Raw genomic sequence first — 23,492 nt, forward strand, 5'->3', positions numbered from 1 at the left:
TTTCCCCTGATCAAAATCCACCCTGCCAGAAGCTGTTGTTGACACTGTTTGAATTAAAATTGTATCTGCCCCTTTTCACCTGTGTGGGATGATGGTTTGGGTAGTTGTAGCAAGGGAAAGTGTTTAGCACTCTCTCAGCACTGCTGATCCCAAACCATTGAGCATTAACTTTACCAGAATTCAAGAAATTTTCAACCAATTTATAACCAACATCACATACACTAGGAGATATTGTTCTACAAATTATCCTCATTCGCATAGACCAGTAATTGCAGATGTATATTGCTGTATTTTAATGGTTATTTAAGGTCAATGTTTCAGTTTCTTGTGAGGAACTTAGAAAGTCATGGTGACATTTAAAAAAACAAAACAAAATGCAATTTACCTATTTTTTTATAAAAATATATATAAACTCAGTCTTTGGTTTGGAACTGCTTACTTGGAAATAAAAATCCTATCGGCAGTGGAGAATACTACCATAATATGCACAAATTAGAGAATTACCTTGCCAAATACAAATACAATTGCTCCCTACAGCGTAGACTCTAAAAATCTACACTGGAGGGGAAAGGTGGATATACTCAATGGCATATTTTTCTGATGCTTGGCACCCTCTCCTGCCTCTCATCTTTCTCTCATAGCAGCATATTGTGTTCAGGAGAAATCTTAATGTAATGCATTTTATTTCAGAAACACGTGAAAACAAATTATATACAATCTGGTGATTGTGCATGGAAAAGCTTAGATAAAAGAGCATGCATAAAGAGCTTTCACAAACAGTTGTCTAAAAGAGCCTTCATAAAAGGTGAACATTATTCTGCATGGGTCATTCACATTACTTGGGAATATCATCAAGAGGACTACCCTCTGAAATTCCATTAGACAAGCTGGTTGTATATAACATAAGCTATATTTGCTATGAAAACTGTGGCTTACTTGATAAGATAAGATAATACTTTATTCGGCTATAAGCCCACAAGGTAAAACAAATCAATAGATAAAATAGCATTTTACAATCTAAAATATCAACTAAAATATTTCAACGCATAATCTCTTTCACATTATTTACAATCTCTAGATGTACCATGTTATGGCCTTGAAGATCAAGATGGTGCATAGAGTTTACTGGATTTTTAATAGTCATGCAGCATTCCATGAAGTCTTTTATATGAAAGAACTGAAATCAGGAATCTAGCAACCTGTAATGTTCTATAAGAGTCAATGTCCTGGAGTAGATAAGCTAGATGTAATTCAGGTGGTTTAGCAGCAATTTCCAGAATGATTGAACTCAGGATCCTTGATCGGGGAACAATGTATAAGGGGCAATTAAACAAGATATGATAGAGGGATTCTATTGATTTGTTGTCACATGCGCATAAAACAGAGGTTTTACCGTTAGAAAATCTATTGCTCAGAACATTTGAGGGGAACACATTAAATCTGGCTCTAACAAATGCGAATCTATGCGACGCAGCCGATAAAGTAGACAGATATCGAGGTATCTGGGACATAGATGTAATGCCCTGATTTATCGGGGAACATGTACCTCCACCTGTAGTAAGATTTTGTTGCAAATCTACCTCCTCCAATCTTTGTTTGATGACCTTTTTAGCTGTAATTAGATCTAAATTAAGTATATCGGAAGGAGAGATTCCATAAGACAACAGTTTGGAATGGATTTTTGTTGCCCATGGGTTGGTGAATTCATCTCTCCAAAGGCACTGAATAAGATGGTAGTTTGGCAATTTATGCCAAAGGGACAGCCAATAATTAAAGGCATGTCTCCACATCAGAATCTCTAGGGAGGGGATCTTAAGTTCTAGGCGAATGGCAGAGTTGCTTACACAGGAGGGTAGTTTCAAAAGGCGTCTTAGAAAAAGATTTTGCAATGTCACCAGAGGCAAGAGGTTTACAAAGGCGCCCCATAAAGGGACCGCATAGGCCATAGTTTCGCACTATAAACTTTTAAGGCGGATGGAACATGCATAGCCCCCTCAGTAAAGAAGAAGCGTAATAGAGCATAGATAAGGGCTTTAACCTTATTTTGTAAATATGTGATATGCGCTTTCCATCCCATATTATACTGGAAGTAAATTCCTAGATATTGAAATTTGTAAACTTGTTCAATTGGCTTCCCCTCGAGTTCCCATCTATACAGTTTACGACTCCTGGAAAAAATTAGGACTTTAGATTTGGAATGGTTAATAGTAAGTAAATTTGTTTGGCAGTATAACGCAAAAATCTTAAGGGCCCTCCTCAAACCGATTCGAGAATAAGAGAGGATCACCGCATCGTCAGCGTACAATAATAAGGGGCAGCGATAGTCTGCAAGCCTGGGTGCATGAATGGAGGTTTGGGCCTCAGCTAGGGGCGTTCTCATGTCACTAATATAGAGGTTAAAAAGATAGGGGGCAAGGATGCACCCTTGTCGTACCCCCTTATTTATTGGTACAGAGTTTGTGAGATCGCCCTCAGGTGTTAACCTCACCCTAGCGGCTGTCCCTTCATGTAATTTAATCATAAGTGTGGCTTACTTGACCTATACAGTGGTACCTCGGGTTAAGTACTTAATTAGTTCCGGAGGTCCGTTCTTAACCTGAAACTGTTCTTAACCTGAAGCACCACTTTAGCTAATGGGGCCTCCTGCTGCCGCTGCGCCCCCGGAGCACGATTTCTGTTCTCATCCTGAAGCAAAGTTCTTAACCTGAAGCACTGTTTTTGGGTTAGCGGAGTTTGTAACCTGAAGCATATGTAACTTGAAGCGTATGTAACCCGAGGTACCACTCTATTTGCAATCTCCTGTGCTTGCAATCTCCTGTTGCTTGTAATTTTCATGTTCTGAATGAACACATTTGGATACAAATGGAGGGCACAGACATTAGGACAAGTTGTACATGTCTATGCTCTATCTACGAACTTTCTGATTGTGTGGACAGTGCTGAAATACATACAGCTTATAGGCTACCTCCCTCCATGCATTCATTGTACATTACTTTCAGTCATCAGCACAGAGGTTACACCTTTATAGAAATGAGAGTTTAAAACGCTTACTAAAATATTTCCATGTTGAGCGTCTGAGAACTATTGCAATGCCTAAGGAGCTGCACAATAAATTAAGAAACCCTCTTCTCAGCAATAAGGAAATGAGCTGGCCTTAAGGTAAGGTAAAGGTAAAGGACCCCTGGATGGTTAAGTTGGGTGCAGGTGGTTTAGACCACAGCGCCACCGGCACCCCAGATGGCCTTAAACAAGCCATTTGCTGTCATGCTCACCGTCTCCCCCCTACAACTAAAATATGGGAATAATAATAGTAGGGAATCAAATTCAATGCCACATGAGCAGGATTTCCCCTTCTTCTCTTCCCCCTGTAACCCCACAACCCTCTGGAACAGATTTTGGGTGCAGAGGGGCTGCTGGGGTGGGTGGGGGATAAAAGAAGGGGGAAGTTTAACTGGGCAAGCACTCTGTTTGCACTCAGACTCCACTGGAAACAACCATTCTGAGCAGTCTAAAGCTCTTTATTATTAAAGTGCTAGAATCAAACCATCTAGAACTCTTCTTGGTTTTTTAAAAAAATAGATATTGCTCTTCCTAGTCCTTACGTTTACTCAGTTGTTCTGTGGCCACAAATTTATCGTTCTCAAGATGGCTGGCATGCAAAGTTACAGTCAATGCAATGACCTCAGACAAGCTTGGAGACAGTAGTTCCTTTATGAATAGCAAACTAAACTAGAAGATGTGGTTTTCATATCTGTCTAACTGTAGAACGATTTCCCTGGAGGAAGAACTTTTTAGTTCAAAAACAGGTTTGGATTCAACTCGGTGCAGCTTTTTAAAACCTATTCATTCCCACCTATTTATTTTATCTTCTGAATTTTTGCTACATTAGTGGCATGCCCCGCCTCTCCCATATCTGCTGCAGACTTTATCCTAAAACAACAACAACAACAACAACAACAACAACAACAACAACAACAACAACAAAGATGGCTGGATGTTTTTTAGATACAAAGAGGCAACCCAGGTGTCGTTTCAAGTTCACAAAGGCCCAGTGGAAATAAAATGAACTAATGTTCAGTATGTTGGAAAGATAAAACTTTTTGAATGGGGACAACCCCCGCCTTAAATGTATGCTAAAAGTATATTTTTAGAAATCTCTCCCCGCCCCCTTCTCACTCCAGTTACTGAATAATTTATGGAGATATGTATAGTAAATAATTGATGAGCACAGAAACCAAAGCACCTTCTTAAAAAGATTACGGCTGCAGCCCTGAATGTGCTTACCTGGCACAAAGGCTCATTGAAAATTTCAGGGACTTGTTTTTTTGTGCAAAGATGTTTAGGATCAGACTGCAATTCATCTCATCATGAAAAATAAGTGCAGTTTGATGACACCCTTCCTAAAACAGAAAGCCAAGCTGCTGGGTGTGTGTAACGACGAATTAAGATAAATTTACAATTGTTGCTAGTTATAAAGAAATATTTGGGTTGCTTCTCGTCCTTTAAGCTCACTGGCACATGGCAGTGATAAATACTCTTCATCTCACTATTGTTATTCATATAAAGCGTGTTCTCCTTCATAGAAAGCACGTGTTGCAGTAGGGTCTGACAGGCCACCCCTCTGTTGCTGGGCAGGTTAGTATGGATGACCATCCACAGTGATTGGGCGGTTGGGTTACTGGGCAAATTTTGGTGTTGCCATTTAGGGGGACGGACCAAAGGTTATAAAATCAAGTCACGCAGCACTCACTGGGCTCTTTTGCTGCATGCATCGGATCACCCACCCACCCTTCCTAATCTAGGGCTATTGCGTTGGCCTTGTTATGCCTGTCATGGGGTTGTCTGCTTTTGGGGCAGGGGCCCGGTAGGAATTTTGTCCATTTGGCAGATTGGCTGGGGCCATTTGGTTTTTGCCTACTGCGTAGCAAATTGTCACAACTTGTAAGGTTGCGGTTAGGTGTTGGTTGAAAAATTGGTTGGTGGAGGGGTAAGGATTGGTGGTGCCTGCCCCTCCAATGCTGCTGCTGCAAGGGAATTCCGTTAAAGGAATCCAGGGGCTTGCCATTCTTTCATCCAAACCCCTGGGAGCATGCGGGGAGAGGTGAGGGTCTGGTGCCCAGCTCCATTCTCTCCTCAATATTGTTTTCCCTTATTGGCTTTCGCTGGAATCTGGAAGTCAGTTCTGTCCCTGGGCATGGGGACAGATAGTCGGAACCAATGCCTAAGCAACCACTCACATTTATGTATTTTAATAAAGTTGTGGCCAAAATTATGCCAAAAACCTTAAACAAAAATTATGTGTGAATTGTGATTTATTTAGGGGTGGCTTGGGGGACCTCGACATGCAAGTGGTATTAAGAGGTGCAAGCTCCAGGATAGGCTTGTAAAAAACCCCCACAGTTTCAAGGGAGAGGCTGTGCAGTCTCCAGAAAGTGCTATTGCTGCTTCAGCCTTTGGAGGACGGGTTGTGTGTCTGGCTCTGGGAAGCTTCCCAGCCTTCTGAAGCTTAGCTCGCCTCTCTTTATATACCCTGGGTAAGCCTTCTCCCTGGCTCATATGACTTTAGAGTGGAGATGAGAAAAGGGGGCAGAGTTGCTTTTTCATGTTTGTTTTCAAGTCAACCTGTCCCTTTAGAGCAAGAGAGGGGGAACCTCCAACAGCATGATCCATACTTCACACTCCAGGCCTCCCTATTTGGCCTGTGGGGCTGTTTTGGGGAAGCCACTGCTACCTGCCCTATGCCTGATGGCATACATGACACCAGGGATGGGGCAGGTAAGTGTGGGGCATCAAAGGAGCAGTTGGGAGCATAGCGTTGTTCCTTTGCTTCAGCAAGGTGCACTCTCTGTCAGGAGCTCGTCCTATACTCGAGTAGGACCCTGGCAGAGACACATGCCCAACTGGCATGTTCTCTCCCTCCTGGTCTTTTCTTTGGGAGCTTCAAAAGCTTTCTTCTGCCCGAACATCATAGTGACCGATGCCAACAGACATCGGCAAACTTAGGGATCAGCAGAATCTTCGCAGCTTGCATGACAGACCTCAGCAACTCAGCATTTTGGCTAATCTACTTTACATACAAACACACACGGAGCACTGCAAAATGGCTCCCTCTCTCTCTAGCATCAGACAACAAAGAGAAAGAACAAAGGACAATAGTCCCACTTCACGGAACACAGTAACACAAACATCCTGTCTCCGTCACTTCCTACTCTGTGGAGTCAAAGCATACACCGTCATGTGATAGACAAAAATCCCATGACTGCAATCACGGAGCAGGAATTCTAACACTCCCATCTGCCAATTAACTTATGGGCAGAGGGAGCAAGCCTTGCTCAAAGGAAGGGAAGTGTTTTCCATTTAATGGAAACTGCTTCTTCTTCCCAGTGCTACTCTTATGCTGCTGAGTAATGTTGTTGGGAAAGAGGTTCTGAACAGCCCCACACTGTGCTTTTAAGTCCCAACAATTGGGGCTTCAAAGTGCAGCATCGCCTGATGTCACTGTGATGTCAGGTGAATTTTGGCCCACCCCTGCTTTAGAGCTTACTGCAGGATTCACGGGTATTCTAGTGGAATCTGCTCCTTTCAGAATGGTCTCAGAAACACGTTGATACGCAGGGCATTGAAAGATTCCACTCTGTCCCATGAGCAACTTCCAGCGCAGAAACAACAACAAACAATGAACAGCAACAAAACCCACACCAAACTGGCCTTTGACACCATCGACCATAACATCCTTCTGGACCCTCTAGAGGGGCTGGGAGCTGGGGGCACTGTTATACGGTGGTTCCGCTCCTTTCTCCTGGGCCATTTCCAGAAAGTGGTGTTGGGGGATGAGTGTTCAGACCCCTGGGCTCTCACTTGTGGGGTGCCTCAGGGTTCTGTCCTCTCCCCCATGCTTTTTAATATCTATATGAAGCTGCTGGGAGAGATCATCAGGGGTTTGGGTGTTCATCAGTACGCAGATGACACCTCGCTCTACCTCTTAAATCAGAACCAGTGAATGTCCTGTGTGAATGTATGGAGGCAGTTGGAGGATGGATGGCGGCTAACAGATTGAGGTTGAATCCTGACAAGACAGAAGTACTGTTTTTGGGGGACAGGGGGCGGGTGGGTGTGGGGGATTCCCTGGTCCTAAATGGGGTAACTGTGCCCCTGAAGGACCAGGTGTGCAGCCTGGGAGTCATTTTGGACTCACAGCTGTCCATGGAGGCGCAGGTTAATTCTGTGTCCGAGGCGGCTGTCTACCAGCTCCATCTGGTACACAGGCTAAGACCCTACCTGCCCGCAGACTGTCTCGCCAGAGTGGTGCATGCTCTAGTTATCTCCCGCTTGGACTACTGCAATGCGCTCTACGTGGGGCTACCTTTGAAGGTGACCCAGAAACTGTAATTAATCCAGAATGCGGCAGCTAGACTGGTGACTGGGAGTGGCTGCCGGGACCACATAACACCGGTCCTAAGAGATCTGCATTGGCTCCCAGTACGTTTCCAAGAACAATTCAAAGTGTTGGTGCTGACCTTTAAAGCCCTAAGCGGTCTCGGTCCTGTATAACTGAAGGAGTGTCTCCACCCCCATCATTCAGCCTGGACACTGAGATCCAGCGCCGAGGGCCTTCTGGCGGTTCCCTCATTGCGAGAAGTGAGGTTACAGGGAACCAGACAGAGGGCCTTCTCGGTAGTGGTGCCCACCCTGTGGAACACCCTCCCTTCAAATGTGAAGGAAATAAGCAGCTATCCTATCTTTAAAAGACATCTGAAGGCAGCCCTATTTAGGGAAGTTTTTAATATTTAATGCTGTATTGTTTTTAACACTCGATTGGGAGCCGCCCAGAGTGGCTGGGAAAACTCAGCCAGATAGGCGGGGTATAAATAATAGATGATGATGATGATGATGATGATTATATATTCAGCTCTGGAATGTATGGATTTCCCCCATTCATTTCAATAAGCGCAGCAAAACCACTCATTGGTTCTGGAATTTAAACAATGAGTTGTTGCCTCTACTGAAATGAAGAAGGTCGTTTGGAACTCCCGTATCTGTAAAGGAGCGAAAAGCCTCAGCTTTATTATGACCTGATATTTGTAGTGGAACTGACACCGAAGGCTGTTTCATACTTGCCTATTTTAGCACGGATCTGACCATATTGCATACGTGCAATGTTTCCTCCCCTGTTCAAGCTTACCCACGCACGCATTTTTAACTATACCATATGTATACACAGTGGAGTGAATCTTACTTGGAAAGAGGAAGAAGGGAGGAACATTTCACTATCAGTGGCAGCAGAATTTGGCAGGCAGCAGGAAGGCACCATATGCCTCTGTCCCACTTACCACACATGCTTAAATTCAACTTTACAAGACAGTCACAGAAATATTCCCTCTGGAACCACGTTCTGTTAGCCATTCTGCAAGATGCAGCTGTAGAGTCTCAGAGCTAAACCAACTGCTCCTACTCTAAAAAAGATGCCAGATTCTTCGGGCATTTATCCCACACTTTCTCTCTGTATGTACATATGAAATAAACAGCATGCATGAATACGTCACCCCACCCCACCCCAAAAAACCCACAGCATCAAACATTTAAGGTGTTTGGTGCCAAACTGCTGAATCAATAAAGTTAGCAAATGATAGCCTACCAAGCAAGGGGCGGGCGGGGGGCGGGGGGAGAGAGATAGACTATGTGTGTGTTTCTGGAAACCGTAATATGGGATTGTGATATAGCCACATTCTTGATTGGCTTAGCATCTACTAAAAGGAATTCAGTAAAGGGGCAAACAAATGAAATCTGCTACACATTTAGCATATTTTTAAAATAATAATAATAATAATAATAATAATAATAATAATAATAATAATAAAGGGTCCTATAAAGGGAGTTCAGGGACGCAGGTGGCGCTGTGGGTTAAAGCCTCAGCACCTAGGACTTGCCGATCGAAAGGTCGGCGGTTCGAATCCCTGCGGCGGGGTGCGCTCCCGCTGCTCGGTCCCAGCGCCTGCCAACCTAGCAGTTCAAAAGCACCTCCGGGTGCAAGTAGATAAATAGGGACCGCTTACCAGCGGGAAGGTAAACGGCGTTTCTGTGTGCGGCTCTGGCTCGCCAGAGCAGCGATGTCACGCTGGCCACGTGACCCGGAAGTGTCTCAGGACAGCGCTGGCCCCTGGCCTCTTAAGTGAGATGGGCGCACAACCCCAGAGTCTGTCAAGACTGGCCCGTACGGGCAGGGGTACCTTTACCTTTACCTTTATAAAGGGAGAGAAAGAGGGCAGTAGATGGACCTTGCATGGGTATTTATTCACAGAAAGCTTGCACTTCTTGAAAAAGGTACAAATCTTTTCACGAGAAAATAAAGAAATAGGGATGAATGGAATAGAACTGATCTGGTTTGTGTTTTAAATGTGTCTTCTGTCTTGTTTCCATGCAGGCTTTTTTGGGGGTGGGATCCTAATTTTATTTTTATTTTAACATGCTTCTCATGGCATTCAATTTTTAAAAACGTAATTTAATTTCTTTTAAAGTATTTACAAGGTGGTCTGAGGGCCGTTTTTTCTCATTTCTTTTATAAACATAGGAAGCTGTCTCTTGCTTAGTCAGACTACTGATCTATATAGTTTAGCATTGTCTAAATCGATTAGCAATGGCTACCCAGGGTTTCAGACAGGGTTTTTATTTATTTCCTAGCCCTAGCTAGGAGTATTCAACCTTTGACCTTCTGCATGCAAAGAAGATGTTCTACCACTGAGCTACAAACTTTCTTTCAATAGTTTTCAGCCATGGAGCAGGTAGACAGCCCAGCACTTGCTGAGCTTATTGAAAATGAATCAAAAAAATGCCCTGGATGTGCCGTTATGACATACTATCCCTTCCTGGGTAACCGTTAGAGGAAAAAAGATGTCTGCTCCCCTGACACTCCGAAGGCAGCAATCTTTTATTCCGTTTTACGTCCTTGATGGCCTTGCGGGGACATTGTAAGGAAGAAAATATGGCTGCCCCCTAGGTACATGGGAGCAGCCACCTTTTTTCTATGAAATTGCGCAGGAAGGGACAGCACATCAAATTGCAGCACCACTTTTATACACATTTTCAACTAGCTCAGCAAACACTGTGATTTCTCCATGTAGCTCTTCTGACACCTTCATAAAAATGCAAGGGGTTTGCATCTAATTTTAGTCACATTCAGAGCAGATACACTTATATTAATGGGCATGACTTCTCTGGGTATAACTCAGATACTAGCTAAATTGTATGCAAGCAGTGCTGTGGAAAAGTTCATAGATATGTGGTCTCATTTGTGTACCTTCCATGTTCAGTGTGGAGCTCAACCTGAAGCCAGAAGAGCTGAAAAAGGAGCAGGGAGTGGCTTGCCAAATTATTGGAGTACTACAATATATCCAAAACAATGGGAGAAATTGGAAGAATCTCGAAAGAGAAGATAGACAGGGACTGGAAGGTGTTTAAAGGATACTTGCAAAACCATATTGAAAAATCAGAACTCCTATTAGAATAAACAAGTTCCGTTTTAAATACTGAAATACTAAATAAGATGGATAACAATGTGTAATAGAAAAAGAAGCATGAAATTAGGTTAAAGGTGTGTGAAAGAAAGTAATAGAAGTGGAATGAAATTGCAACTGAGTAGATTGGAAGTCTAACACAAGGGTGGGGTGAGGGGTGGTGGATGGTGATGGGAAAAGGAATTATCTGTGGGACTGAGTGTAGGTATATTTGAATATTTTTAAGGATTGTATGAAATGTATGTTTGTATGCTTGTATATTCACAATGTGTGTGTATTAATGCTGAATTATTTTAACAATAAAAACTTTTCATTTTTTTTAAAAAAGAAAAGAAAAAGGAGCAGGGAGAAGAGGTCATAACAGATGCCACTGGAACTGGTGGGATTGGGATCAAGGTGCAAAGGAATAAAGTTTAAGCCTTTCCCTTCCCATTACGGATCCATGTGAGAAAAGTGGCCTGGATGCCAAGACCAAGGCGCAACCCCAAGTCCCTGGCTATGAGCTCATCCAGGCCACCGGGATCCTGCTGAGGCTCCCTCAACATCTTTATCTTGGCCTCTCAGTTTAAGAACTATTCGGTATATGAACTCCGCAAAACCAGAAGTAGGGTCCCGGTTTGCGAACTTTACCTCGGTCTACAAACGGAAGCCGAACAGTGGAAGGGCACCAGTGGCAGGAGGCCTCATTAGGGAAAGCATGCCTCGGTTTAAGAATGGCTTTGGTTTAAGAACAGACTTATGGAACAGATTAAGTTCGTAAACCGAGGTACCACTGTATTTTATTGAACTTAAAAGAGTGAAAGATGATGAGTCATGGGAGCGTGGAGATTGTGTGCATGACCTTAACAGCGCTTAGCTTTTTTTTCTATCTAGTTGCTATTTTGTTAATGTTCTAAATATTGTTTTTTATATTATGAATGCCGTATAGATTTGTTAATTATATAATATGACTTTTGCTCGTATTAATTATATAATACGAACATTGTGATGTTTAGCTTATTTTTTAGTTGCTGTTTTTTAATAGTGTTTTAAATATTGCAATTGTCTTATTCATGATTTGTTATTTTATATGATTTATGCTGTATTTGTGATGTTATGTTATGTTATGTTATGTTCTGTCCTGTTATTGTGATTGTTTGCAAGCTGCTTTGAGAGTCATTTGAATGAAAAGTAGCAGGGAAACCCAATCCAATCCAATCAATCAATCAATCAATTGTATCCAAACCCAGGAGGTAAGTCCAGAAGGTGAGAAACAGGCAACTTTGTTTTGTATTGTAGAGTGAATTAAATCCTCCCCTATCTGTAGTCACTACAATGACAGTTCACAAGATGCACTGTGGAGCATGCCACGTCCTTGCACAAATGTTAGTAGCAGACTGCACAGACAAAAAACCCCCTGCCATGTGTGTGGATGCACCATGAAACTCAGCGGATGTTAGCAACACCTGGAATAGTCTTTTCTTTATAAAGTCTCTCTGTTTACTGTTTGGGAGAGAAAATCAAAGAAACTAAGTTGATATGTGTAGCAGATTCTGTGAAACCAGAAGGTGAAAGTCAAAATCTATATAGAGCTGTGTGAAGTCAATGCAATAATCTTTTAGGGCACTTGCTAAGATCTCATGAGAATGAAAGAAGTATCAAGTTAAAGCTCATAAAACACTTGGTTAGATCCAGACTTTACTCCTGCTAGATCGGAAAGGGAAGTCCCTTATGCTCCTTCTCCACTACTCCTGCCACATTAGTGCAACATTATTTCGGAACAGTGTGAATGGGAGCTTCAGGGGTAAGGGAATCTTCAAAAGTCATAGAATGGCAGAGTTGGAAGGTAGTCATCTAGTCCAAACCCCTGCAATGCAATAATCTCAACTAGATCATGCATGACAGATGGCCATCCAACCTCTGCTTATAAACCTCCAAGGAAAGAGAGTCCACCATTTCTCACAGGAGACTGTTTCATTGTCAAACAGCTCTTAACATCGGAAAGTTCTTCCTGATCTTTAGTTAGAATCTCCTTTCTTGTAACTTGAAGCCACTGGGTTCAGGTTGTAACCTCTTGAGCAGGAGAAAACAAGCTTGCTCCATCTTCCATGTCACAGGATTTTAGATATTTGAATATGGCTTTCATATTTCCTCTCAGCCTCCTCTTATACAGGCTAAACATACCCAACTCCCTCATCCATTCCTCATAAGGCTTGGTTTCTAGACCCTTGATCATATTGGTTGTCCTGCTCTGAATATGTTCTAGCTTGTCAATATCCTTCTTACATTGTGGTGTCCCGAACAGGACACAGTATGTTAGGGTGTGGTCCGACCCTATATTTATCAACAGGAGTAAAGTCTGGCTCTAAGGGGATCACTCTGCCTGATAAAAAGCCTTCTGAGGATGGAAGGAGCCTTTCTGTCCACAGAAGACAAAGTCTGGATTCAATCCACAGATTCTCAGAAAAATTGTGGTTTTGCACCTTTACTTGCAAAATCAGTATTTTCAACTGAAGGAAGAGACCTGAAGTCAGCAGAAGCTGCAGTTTTGAAACCTCTATAGTGATTGGCTGTGATTTTTGTTTATTGAGATGAATGCATCTATAGCTATGTAGACATTCCAGTTAATCAGATATTTTTAAAGCTGTTGACACAGCGGTCCTTAGGGACAGGTGGGCTGTGGGTTGTTTGTGGGAAAGGGTTAAGCAGAGGAAGGCCACATTCTCACAGTGGTAGATGATGTCTATGAATGCCATGCATTTATGTGGACTAAAGGTAAAGGTACCCCTGCCCGTATGGGCCAGTCTTGCCAGACTCTAGGGTTGTGCGCTCATCTCACTCTATAGGCCGGGAGCCAGCGCTGTCTGCAGACACTTCCGGGTCATGTGGCCAGTGTGACAAGCTGCATCTGGCGAGCCAGCGCAGCACACGGAACGCCGTTTACCTTCCCGCTGGTAAGCGGTCCCTATTTATCTACTTGCACCCAGGGGTGCTTTTGAACTGCTAGGTTGGCAGGCGCTGGGACCGAACGACGGGAGCGCACCCCGCCGCGGGGATTCGAACCGCCGACCTTGCGATCGGCAAGTCCTAGGCGCTGAGGCTTTACCCACCGCGCCACCCGCGTCCCTATGTGGACTAAGGTACATGTGGACTAAAGTACATGTTAAATTATCCACACTTCTAATTTGTGGGGGTGGGGAAGAAACCATGAGGCCTTATCTGAAACATGCTTCCAATTTGGATAAGGGAACCATGCCCCACCCCCAACTATTATTTCTGTATTTTCTTTTCTTTTCTTTTTTCTTCTAGAGGTGTGGTAATAGAGGGGAATTAGCAGGCAAAGATGGGGTGGCTTACCAGTAGAACGTTGGCATGGTATCTTGATCTGGATTGGGAGCACATACCAGAAAAAGAGTCCCATGGTGGTTGTTTTTTCTTCAAAATAAAAGTGGCCGATTTAAGCATTTTTATTTCTTAGAAAAGGTTTTGAATAATGAGATACTGTATGTTGTTTAGGGACCTAAATATGAATGCTCATAAAAGTACATGAGAGAGTATAGGGACAGCATTTACAAAAGTATACATCCATAAATCTACAAGCGTTTCACCTTGTTATTTAAAAAATATTCATGTGAGAAGTGAAAGCAGCAGCTCCCAGGACTAATGGCACTGCAAGGCTTAAGGCAGGTCCTTACTGATATACTCTGTGACCACCACCCCCCTCCTGGAATGTAAAAGGCTGTTATTTTCTAATTCTCCCTTTTATAAAATGTGACTGATCACAATGAATGTTTGGAGAGTTTGCAAGGCATCATCAAATTTGACAAGGTGTGCCTTTTTTCTCCCCCTTTCCTTCCTGAAATCAATGTCTTTTTAAACACATAACAATATATTATGCTGATCTCTGGCAGGTGGGAAAAAATCATTCTGAATCACTAAGGGAAAAAACCCCAAAAAACCCCAAACAACAAAAAAATAGGGGGGAAAATATCTAGGAAGCAACATACATTTTGTAGTGTCAAATCATTGATGTTAGTTGATAATGCTCTCAGCCAGTCAACACTCTCCTGGGTTGAACAATACTGAAGTATCCCAGTGCTAACTCCATCGAGTGCCAGTACTTCAAATGCATTAGATCTGCAGCAAGAAGAAATATATATACACCATCAAGGATGCTATACCAGCCATTAGTCCTTACTTCTTATGGTGTCTCTGCAAATTAGTCCTCATGTACTATAAATGGTGAGTGGGGTGGGGTGGGGGTGGGGTTAAGGATGAAGATATCAAAACAGCAGAACTACAGTGCAAGGAAGAGAGATAGGTACAGGATTTGAGCATTATTATTATTATTATTATTATTATTATTATTATGTAGTATTTCAGTTTTCAAACTAATTTTACACAGATAACTCAGAGCTGCATCACATCAGTTGTAGTGCTACGTGCAGATGAGCTGGAGGATCTTGTGATATAATTTAGCATGGTAGTTGAGAGCATAATGTTTGTGCTCAGCCTTTGCAGCTTCAGATCTCAGCTCCACTACACACTCCCCTTGGTGGCCTGAGCTTTGCCAACCTGCTGTCTTACAGCCTCAGTTGTTTCACCTGTAATATGGGGGTGAAAGTAACAGTTTATCCTTACATGGCAAATCAAAGGGCCGTTGAGATAACAACAGGTAGATTACTTAAGGAAACCCTTAGGCAGATTATGACTAGTATATGACTAGTATATGCATGGCCTCCAGCTCAAGCACAAGCCAGCTCCTTTACCCATGGCTCACATTCTATCTGATATGGTCATGTCAAACTGCCTGATACATGAACAGAGGTGAAGGCCAAGCAGATGCATGAATCACATGCTTGGGGCATCTTGAGCTATTGTGCATGGTGGACCAAGGCTACAATCTTGTGCTTTTAAAATAAGAGGAAATAATATAATTATAATTAGTCTCTTGCAGTCTTGAGAAGCTTTTGCATGTATGCACATGCCTGTGCAAATTCTTCTATGCTTCATGAGTAAGTGTGGCACTATTCATATGTAAACTGACTAGCCATTATGTATGGAATTCAGACATGCAGATAGCTTGGATAAATGAAAGCCTTCAGCAGGTAATTGTTCTTTCATAATTTAACTATAAAGAGCAGGAGGCCTACTGTGTTTAAGCGAAGCATATTAGTACAGTTCACACCACAGGGTACCTTGGGGCATGGAATCAGAATTTATCTGAACTGACAATAAAATGGCTGGGCAGCCTGGTAATTCTGAACTGGATCTGGGCCTGGCTAGTCATTTTATGGGTCAGGAAATACCAAGAGAAAGGTGTTATATCTTCATACTGAAATCAGTGACCTATCAAGCTGGTTGTAAAGCTATCATTAAGATAAATGCAGCATGCCAACAAGGAATTAAATAAATTGCATTAGGGTGAGTTACTATGCAAGACGACTTCTTGTTCTCCTTCCACATATTCCTACTGTGCTAAGGAAAATGCCATGAAAAAGTTAGACTACATCAGTACTCACAATGATAATTCCAAAAGGGACACTGGGCATCTTCACAATTCACTCATTGATACCATTAATTAAAATGAAATAAGGATTTCTGTATTTTTGTTATGGCTCTATGTGAGCTTTTAAATAATTAACATTCAGGTCAATCATCTGATCTGAGGCCTGACTTTCAAGGGTTTGTTCTTAGCGCCATTTCTACAATAGAACTGTAAGCTTATAGAACCCAAGTCCATTTGAATGTGACCTATATTTATACACAGTCGTTACAATTCAGTTCAGAGCTAGGCTTTAGCATTCTTCACTCTCTGTAGGGTAGTGTTACTGCCCACCACCATTAAAGACACCCCCTCTGTTTTATTTTTCATTAGTGGCCAGTGTGGCATGTGGTCACTGGGCTACGGGGACTAGACTAGTCCCCTAAATGGTTCCCTGGCACCACCTTCCGAAAGCTCAGGAAGCTTCTGCCCGGCTTAGGGAGGGAGGTGTGATGCTCTGATGGGTCCAAGGCACTCCCACCATCTTCCCAAAGCCTGCCCAGCTTTTGGAAGGAAGCAAGAGGGCTCCAGCTTCCTGTCAGAGCCCTGGCATCTCCTCAAAGCCCAGGAGGTTTCTGCCCGGTTTAGGGAGGGAGGCGTGATGCTCACGTCCCTCTCCCCCATTGCTTTTGCAAGCTGATGCTTCTGGCCCTAACTGTTCCCCTACAAAAATGTCACTGCACACCACTGTTGTGTGTATAGTGCATTGGCCGTTTATTGGCACCTATGTTGTTTTTAGCCATATGCTTTTAAAACCCATGACCAAGGAAAACTTCTGTATCAGTTCAATTTCTGTCATATCGCGAAAATATTGGAATGGGTTGCAGAATATTTTAATGTAACTTAACCTGGATAAGAATCCTGTAGCAGCAGGGCTTTTTCCCTCCCAGCCAGAACTCAGCTAGTGGCACCTTTCAGGTGGGCGCCATTGTCATTATAAGAGAACAAGGGAGGTGTTCATGGTGAGTTCCAGCACCTCTTTTTCTAGAAAGATAGCACTGGGCAAGAGTAACTGAGTTGAAGAAACAGGTAGGTAGCCGTGTCGGTCTGACGCCGTTGAAATAAATTAAAAATTGTCCAGTAGCATCTTAGAGACCAACTAAGTTTGTTATGGGTATAAGCTTTTGTGTGCATGCACACTTCTTCAGGTACTTCTTAGTTTAAGAAAGATTGCATGAGCTGAGCAAGAACTTGAAACAGCTGCATCATGTTGACTGTCAAAGGGAGAATCATTTTCCCTGTTAGTAAAGTGAATGTCCAAAGGATCAAAGTGGACTAAAAGAGAAAATATGAGTGATAATTATGTTGTCTTAAAAAAAAAAAATCAAAAAATCAAACAAAGCTAATATCTAAAGAGAGCAAAACAATAACAAGGAAAGGAAAGGAAAAGAAGAAAAGCAAAAACAAAGCAAAAACAAAACAGACACCCAAACTAACACTAAATTTTGTATTCTATCAGCCTTCTATCTTAATCTTCAATTCACAAAGAGATCTATGTTTTCCCAGCTCCCACCTGAGACAGCTCCCATCCTTCTCAGCCTCACATTCAGGAAAAACAACAACTCTATTCTATCTGCCACAAAAAATATCTTCTATCAATGTTCTCTCTCTGTTTGAATCTTTTTATCATCCATATAATAATATAATTTAATATTAATAAAAAACTATCAAAAACTAAATAAGAAAAACAAAAAGAGAAAAGGAGCTACTTCCACTCTTCCATCTGCCAATTATAATCATATTATTTCCTGTTCTCATTACCATACTCTAAACTTGTGAAAGATCCAGTCAGAGAACTTGAGAACAATTCAAAGATGTTATTTCTAGGAAAAGCTATTACCACCAGCAGCTAAATGCAGCCCATTTTTTCAGAGGCAGTGCACAATTTAATGCCAGGTGTTGGAGGGAAGTTATAGAAAATAGCTATTGCCCTCATGGCCTAGCTTGTAAAGCTTAAAGAAGCATTCCAAACAGGATTCTTGATTTGATCCAGCTTGGTTCTTATGGTTTGTTTGGGTTTTTTAAAGAAATTTGATCACAACAGTCGTAGTGTTCCTTGAAGATACAACCTATCTTGGACCAAAGGACACAAAATAAATACAAATTATGTCTTTTGCAAAGGGTATTACCATCCCATGTAAAGCAGGACCTGGGCAATTCCAATAAACAACAAAATTTTGACACTAATGTACTTAAAAGCCCTCAGATATGACAGTATCAGCATTCTCTTGTTGTCCAAAGAGGTTCAATATATATTTTCTCATCAGAACATTCCTTGGTATCTTAAACTTCATTGATGAGAATACAGTGGTACCTCGGCTTAAGAACTTAATTTATTCTGGAGGTCTGTTCTTAACCTGAAACTGTTCTTAACCTGAGGCACCACTTTAGCTAATGGGGCCTCCTGCTGCTGCCACGCCGCCAGAACACAATTTCTGTTCTCATCCTGAAGCAAAGTTCTTAACCCAATGTAATATTTCTGGGTTAGCAGAGTCTGTAACCGGAAGCGTATGTAACCTGAAGCTTATGTAACCCGAGGTACCACTGTACATATCTGACTTCTTTCTCAACAAATTATGCTGGGAACAGCTGAATTCTCAAATAGTTTATCATCAGGCCTTGAGTTTTTGACCATGGCTGTAGTCAATATTTAACATTAACTCTAACTCTGGCTTGTTTTAGTCATGTAATGAAAGTGCTCATTCATTTACTTTGAGCAAACATGTAAGCAAGCTTGGGTGCTTTGATTAAATGGTCCATATGCAACTTAAAACAGTAAAATGCCGCAAGGAAATTCAGGGTCAAAGTGGGGAAACAAGAGACCCAATGCTGTGCTATGGCAAAATTTCGTACAAAATTAGGCCAAGCAATATTGATTTGCCTCAGAGCTAATGTTACATTAGCCCAGGTACCAGAATTTCCACAGTTTAGCCAAACAGAAATCACAAATCACAAATTTTGTAATAAGAAGAGCTGTTGCATGATCTTGCAAGAGGACTGTTTACTGCCCAGATACATATCTTAAAATGTCAGGTTTCAGCTTCACGATAACTGGAGAAGTGAAGCAGACATCTAAGGTCTTTGAGATGCAGGTCAGTGTGAAAAAATTCAGTTTATTCCACAGAAAGAACATGAAAAACAGCACATTAATTGGCAGATTAGACCTTGGTACTATGAAATTGTTAAGATCAAAACATGCCTCGTATAATTTGTTTCAAAGCCTGCTTTTCAAAATGGTAATTGTTTGCATGTGATCTACCCTAATATCCTTTGCAACAATTATTCTCGCTTTGAAGTTAGCTTTCGTTAAGCTAGCACTTTATTGTATCAATTGATAGAACATGAAAGGAAAGGGAAAAGGCATGTAGAAACATACCTGCATTGTTAGAAAAGGACAAAGAAAGGCAAGTTGCTAACATTAAGTTCAGACTTTTTAAGCTGAGCACTTTCTGCTTGCATGATAGAAATAAGCCACCATTGGAAGAAGTGTTATAAAATATATTGTCAGGCCTGGGAGCCAAATGGGGCAATCCAGTACAGCCCTTGGTGATGTCGCTGGGCCATTCTCCCTCTCCAAGCCATCCCTCCTGCTCTCTTTACCCTCTTCTAGTCTTATTCCTTGGCTGGAATGCATAGAGGAACTGCCATAATGCCTCTTGCTTACATGAATAGGGGTTGGAAATATGTATGCTTTTGGACACTTCTGGTTGTTGTACAGCTGCGAAGTAGCCAAGTACAAAGGAAAGAGCCTCATCTGTTGCCCCAACCCACCTCCATTACCACCTTGTGTTCTCCACCAGGAGGTTCTCAAAAAGCTAATGTGTCCCATAGACTGAAAAAGATTCCCCTGCGCTGATCAACACTATGCATTTTTGTACGAACTTGTTAAGTTTCAGTCTGCAATATTTTGCTGGACAAATATTCTACTAAGCGTGGGCTCGGAAAAGTTGTTTCTTCTGCACCCTTATCAGAAGAAGGCAGCTTTACTGAGTTCCCTCTACACTTTGGTTAATGCAAAGCCTATGGCCCTCATTGTACAAGGGTGCACTCTAGTGAAATCCTCATACGGGGTATGATGAAATTCCCCTTTCTTTTCCTCCCTCCTGCAGCTCCTTCTGTCCCTTCACTGCTCTATAGGGTGCCCCAAGTTTCTGAAGCAGATTATAGGGATGGATAGGGGGCTGAAAGGGGGAGGGAAGAAAAGTAAGTACCATTACACATGATGTGCTCAAATCTGCTTAGTGACCTATTAGAATATTTCCTATTCGGCCCAAATACTTGCCATTCGTTCCTAAAGTCATACTTCCCCTAAAACATCTACTTTCTCTGCATGTATTTTGTTGTCCTTGCTGTATTATGTTTGGTGTAGATTATTTTAGCACATGAACTGTTTTTTTTGTCTTAAAAGGAGTTGCATCTACTGTGTGAGACATTAAACTTTCTACTTGAATGACGGTAAAAGGAAAAAAATAAGCATGAATCAGAATAACAAGCGTACAGCAGATTTAGATTATTATTGTATATCAATGCTAAAGCACACATCCTGTCAATCCAGATGTAACTACTACTATTAGATCAGTCAGGCATAGTAGGGCCAATATGGACCCAATCACTTTCTAGAAATATTGTCTATTGATATCTTTTTTTAAAAAAGCATTCATTGTGGCCAAGCCCAAAGTGTGGCTTACTGGGACCATGTGAATACACTGGTTCCCATAAAGAGGCTGACATTTGCTTTGTTCCTACCCATTCAGTTTAGTACACTGTGGGGCAGCTAAGCCAAGGTTTGACGTAGTGTGTCATCCAAACCTAGGACTGTGGTTAAGCTCTCTTCTCCTTAACCAGAATAGCTCAGTTGGTTAGAGCATGGTGCTGATAATGTCAAGGTTGCAGATTCGATCCCTATGTGGGACAGCTTCATATTCCTGCATTGCAGGCAGTTAGGACAGATGATCCTTAGGGTCCCTTCCAACTCTATGATTCTATGATCTGTAGCCAATGTTTGTTCTCTGGCTATAGACCATGGTTAAGTAGGAGAAAGGTTAACTGTGATCCCACCTTTGGACAACAAGCTAAGCCAGGCTTAAGAGTCATGGCAATTAGGAATACAGCTAACTAAAAGTGTAACGCTGCACTTGCACATGGGTAAGTGTACAAATTCCTGTGCTTAGTAACAGTACATAATGGATATACCAATGATGGATATTGTTTTATTTCATGCTGATTTCTAGGTAGATCATCGCGAAAATTGCACTTAACGCAAATGCCTTTTTGTCCTGCAGTAAAATAACATGAATAACGACAAAGGAAATTATACCTTTGCTTGGTCACACATTCATTACTTCAGCATAGTTGCTGCTATTTATAGTTTCACTTTACTATGCTTCACTTCCTCTCTGGTTTATCGTGTGATAAAGTCGCAGGAAGAGAGCACTGAGGGCTGCAGAATTCGTAAATCACACATGCAAGGTCAGTTATCATGGAAGCAGCCCTTCAGTGATGTGCAAAGGCTGTGTACAGACAGTCTAGTTAGGGTAAGCTCTCCTGCTGCATAATTCATTTCAGCTGGTACTTTTACGGAGGAACGGGTTGTTAGGAGAGGAGTCAGAGCTGCAGGAGACTTTCTTGAACAGGATCTTCCCTGCAGGACATTGGCTTATAGAAAGTCTCCTTCTGTGTTTTTTCCCCAGAAGGCACCACTGGGGCAGAAAGTCTCAATGCTTCTCTGACCTGGTGGATTGAGGGTGCATTGAGTTGGCATATCACTCATTAGCAATGCCCCTCCTGTTGCAGTGGGGGCTACTATCCTGGCTTCTTTCTTGCAGAGATCTTTCCTGGGCAGATACCATAAGGGTATGGACTTCTCTTTATGCTTTTACTAGACCCAAAAGCTGTGCCTTTTCCTTGCCATGCCTGGGATTTGGCCATAGGATTCTGCAGAGGGTCCTAAGCTCTTTAATGTTTTTTTTGTCTTTTTCTGGTATCTCACCATAATGGATACAGCTCAGTTACATTGCAAAAGAAAAGCAGAAACTGCAGAGTATTCCCTTCCTATACCAGATCAGCTCATTTAAATCAAGGGACAAGCACCCAATGGATATCACCCAAAGTTTATATAGATGGTGTAAATATATGTGGGTGGGTGGGTGTGCATGTGTAAAGAACAGCATGGAATTAATAATGTGTTTCGTACACTTTAAAACTGCACTGGTCTCTTCCCATTAGCTGAACAGATGTCCGAGAAACAATACGTGCCTCTCAGCAGCATAATGCCTATCAGTGAGAAACAAGTCCTGAATGTTATAATCAATGGTGTCAAAGATACTGACAAGATGTAAGTTTATAGAAAAGATTAAGGTGAACAACAGAGATGGAAGAGCACCGGGGATCAGATAAGGCTATAACCTTACGACAAGCAATCTGTATTGTGTGCAGAAATCTGGAACCTGTCAGGAATATTTGAAGAAAATAAAAGATTATTTAGAATGAGATAGCGAGAATGCCAAAAAATAGATCACTATCTCAGGCATCAGAATGAGAAAAATGACTAAGACTAGTAGGGTCATTTTACGTTGCTTGCTCACTGCCTAATGTAGAGAGACAGCGAGAAAAGCTTTATTTGTGGCTGTTTTGCGTGTGCTTTCAGTGTTAAAAGATGGCAAACACAACCTCTCAGTGCAGTGAAGGGGCATTTTCTCCCCTGCCCACAAGCGTCTGGAGAATGCAAATGCCAGGACTGTGAATTCCATGCTGGCTTCTCTGTTACAATAAGCAACGCTGCTGCCGGCCAGGGGTTAAGATTGCATTTTCATTAACCTCCATAAATATTCCTTGCACTTTATAAACAATGCTCCCCCTCCCCTTCTTTTCCCTCAAAATAATTCACAATACATGGGAGCTATCACCTGTTATGCCGTGCATAATTTTATACACTTCTGCTGCTCTTATCTACCTTTTCTCTCCACTAAAAAGCCCCCAATGCTGCAACTTTTCCTCATAGGAATGTTGAAAGTGTTTGTTATTTAGTGGGGGGGGGGGGATACAGGGAAAATGAATGTGCTTGTGTGTGTTGGAGGGGGGCTACGAAAGACTTTAAGCCAGAGGGACTTATTTACATTGTGAGCCAACAAATGTAAACAAGCAAAGTCAATCACTGAAGGGAGATTTTAAAAGATTTTGGAGATAGCGGCAGAAACTCCAGATAGTACAGAGGGGTATAATGTCACCCCACTTTATGAGGAATTCTTCATCTGATGCAAAGGTACTGCAGTCTGAGTTGGGTGTTCCCATATCACAAATAAAGGGACGTGATGAACTTCCCTGTGGAACACCCTCCCATCAGATGTCAAAGAGATAAACAACTACCTGACGTTTAGTAGACATCTGAAGGTAGCCCTGTTTAGGGAAGTTTTTAATGATTGATGTTTTCATGTATTTTTAATCTGTGTTGGAAGCCA

At 42.0% G+C, this 23,492-nt stretch overlaps 1 protein-coding gene across 4 annotated transcripts in view; it reads right to left on the reverse strand.

Annotated features, from left to right (window-relative positions):
- Positions 1-23,492, reverse strand: part of SNTG2 (syntrophin gamma 2) — a gene marked incomplete at its 3' end in the record, with an annotated part of 223,603 nt that overhangs the window by 42,517 nt on the left and 157,594 nt on the right. For all 4 annotated transcript variants that reach the window (XM_079969901.1, XM_079969902.1, XM_079969900.1 and 1 more), the window contains exon 10: positions 14,498-14,627. In XM_079969901.1, the coding sequence (XP_079826027.1) occupies positions 14,498-14,627 (130 nt within the window). The remainder of the gene's footprint in view (positions 1-14,497; positions 14,628-23,492) is intronic.

The sequence above is a fragment of the Podarcis cretensis genome, assembly GCF_951804945.1.
Source record: "Podarcis cretensis genome assembly, chromosome: 3".
In the NCBI taxonomy this organism is placed as follows: Eukaryota; Metazoa; Chordata; class Lepidosauria; order Squamata; family Lacertidae; genus Podarcis; species Podarcis cretensis.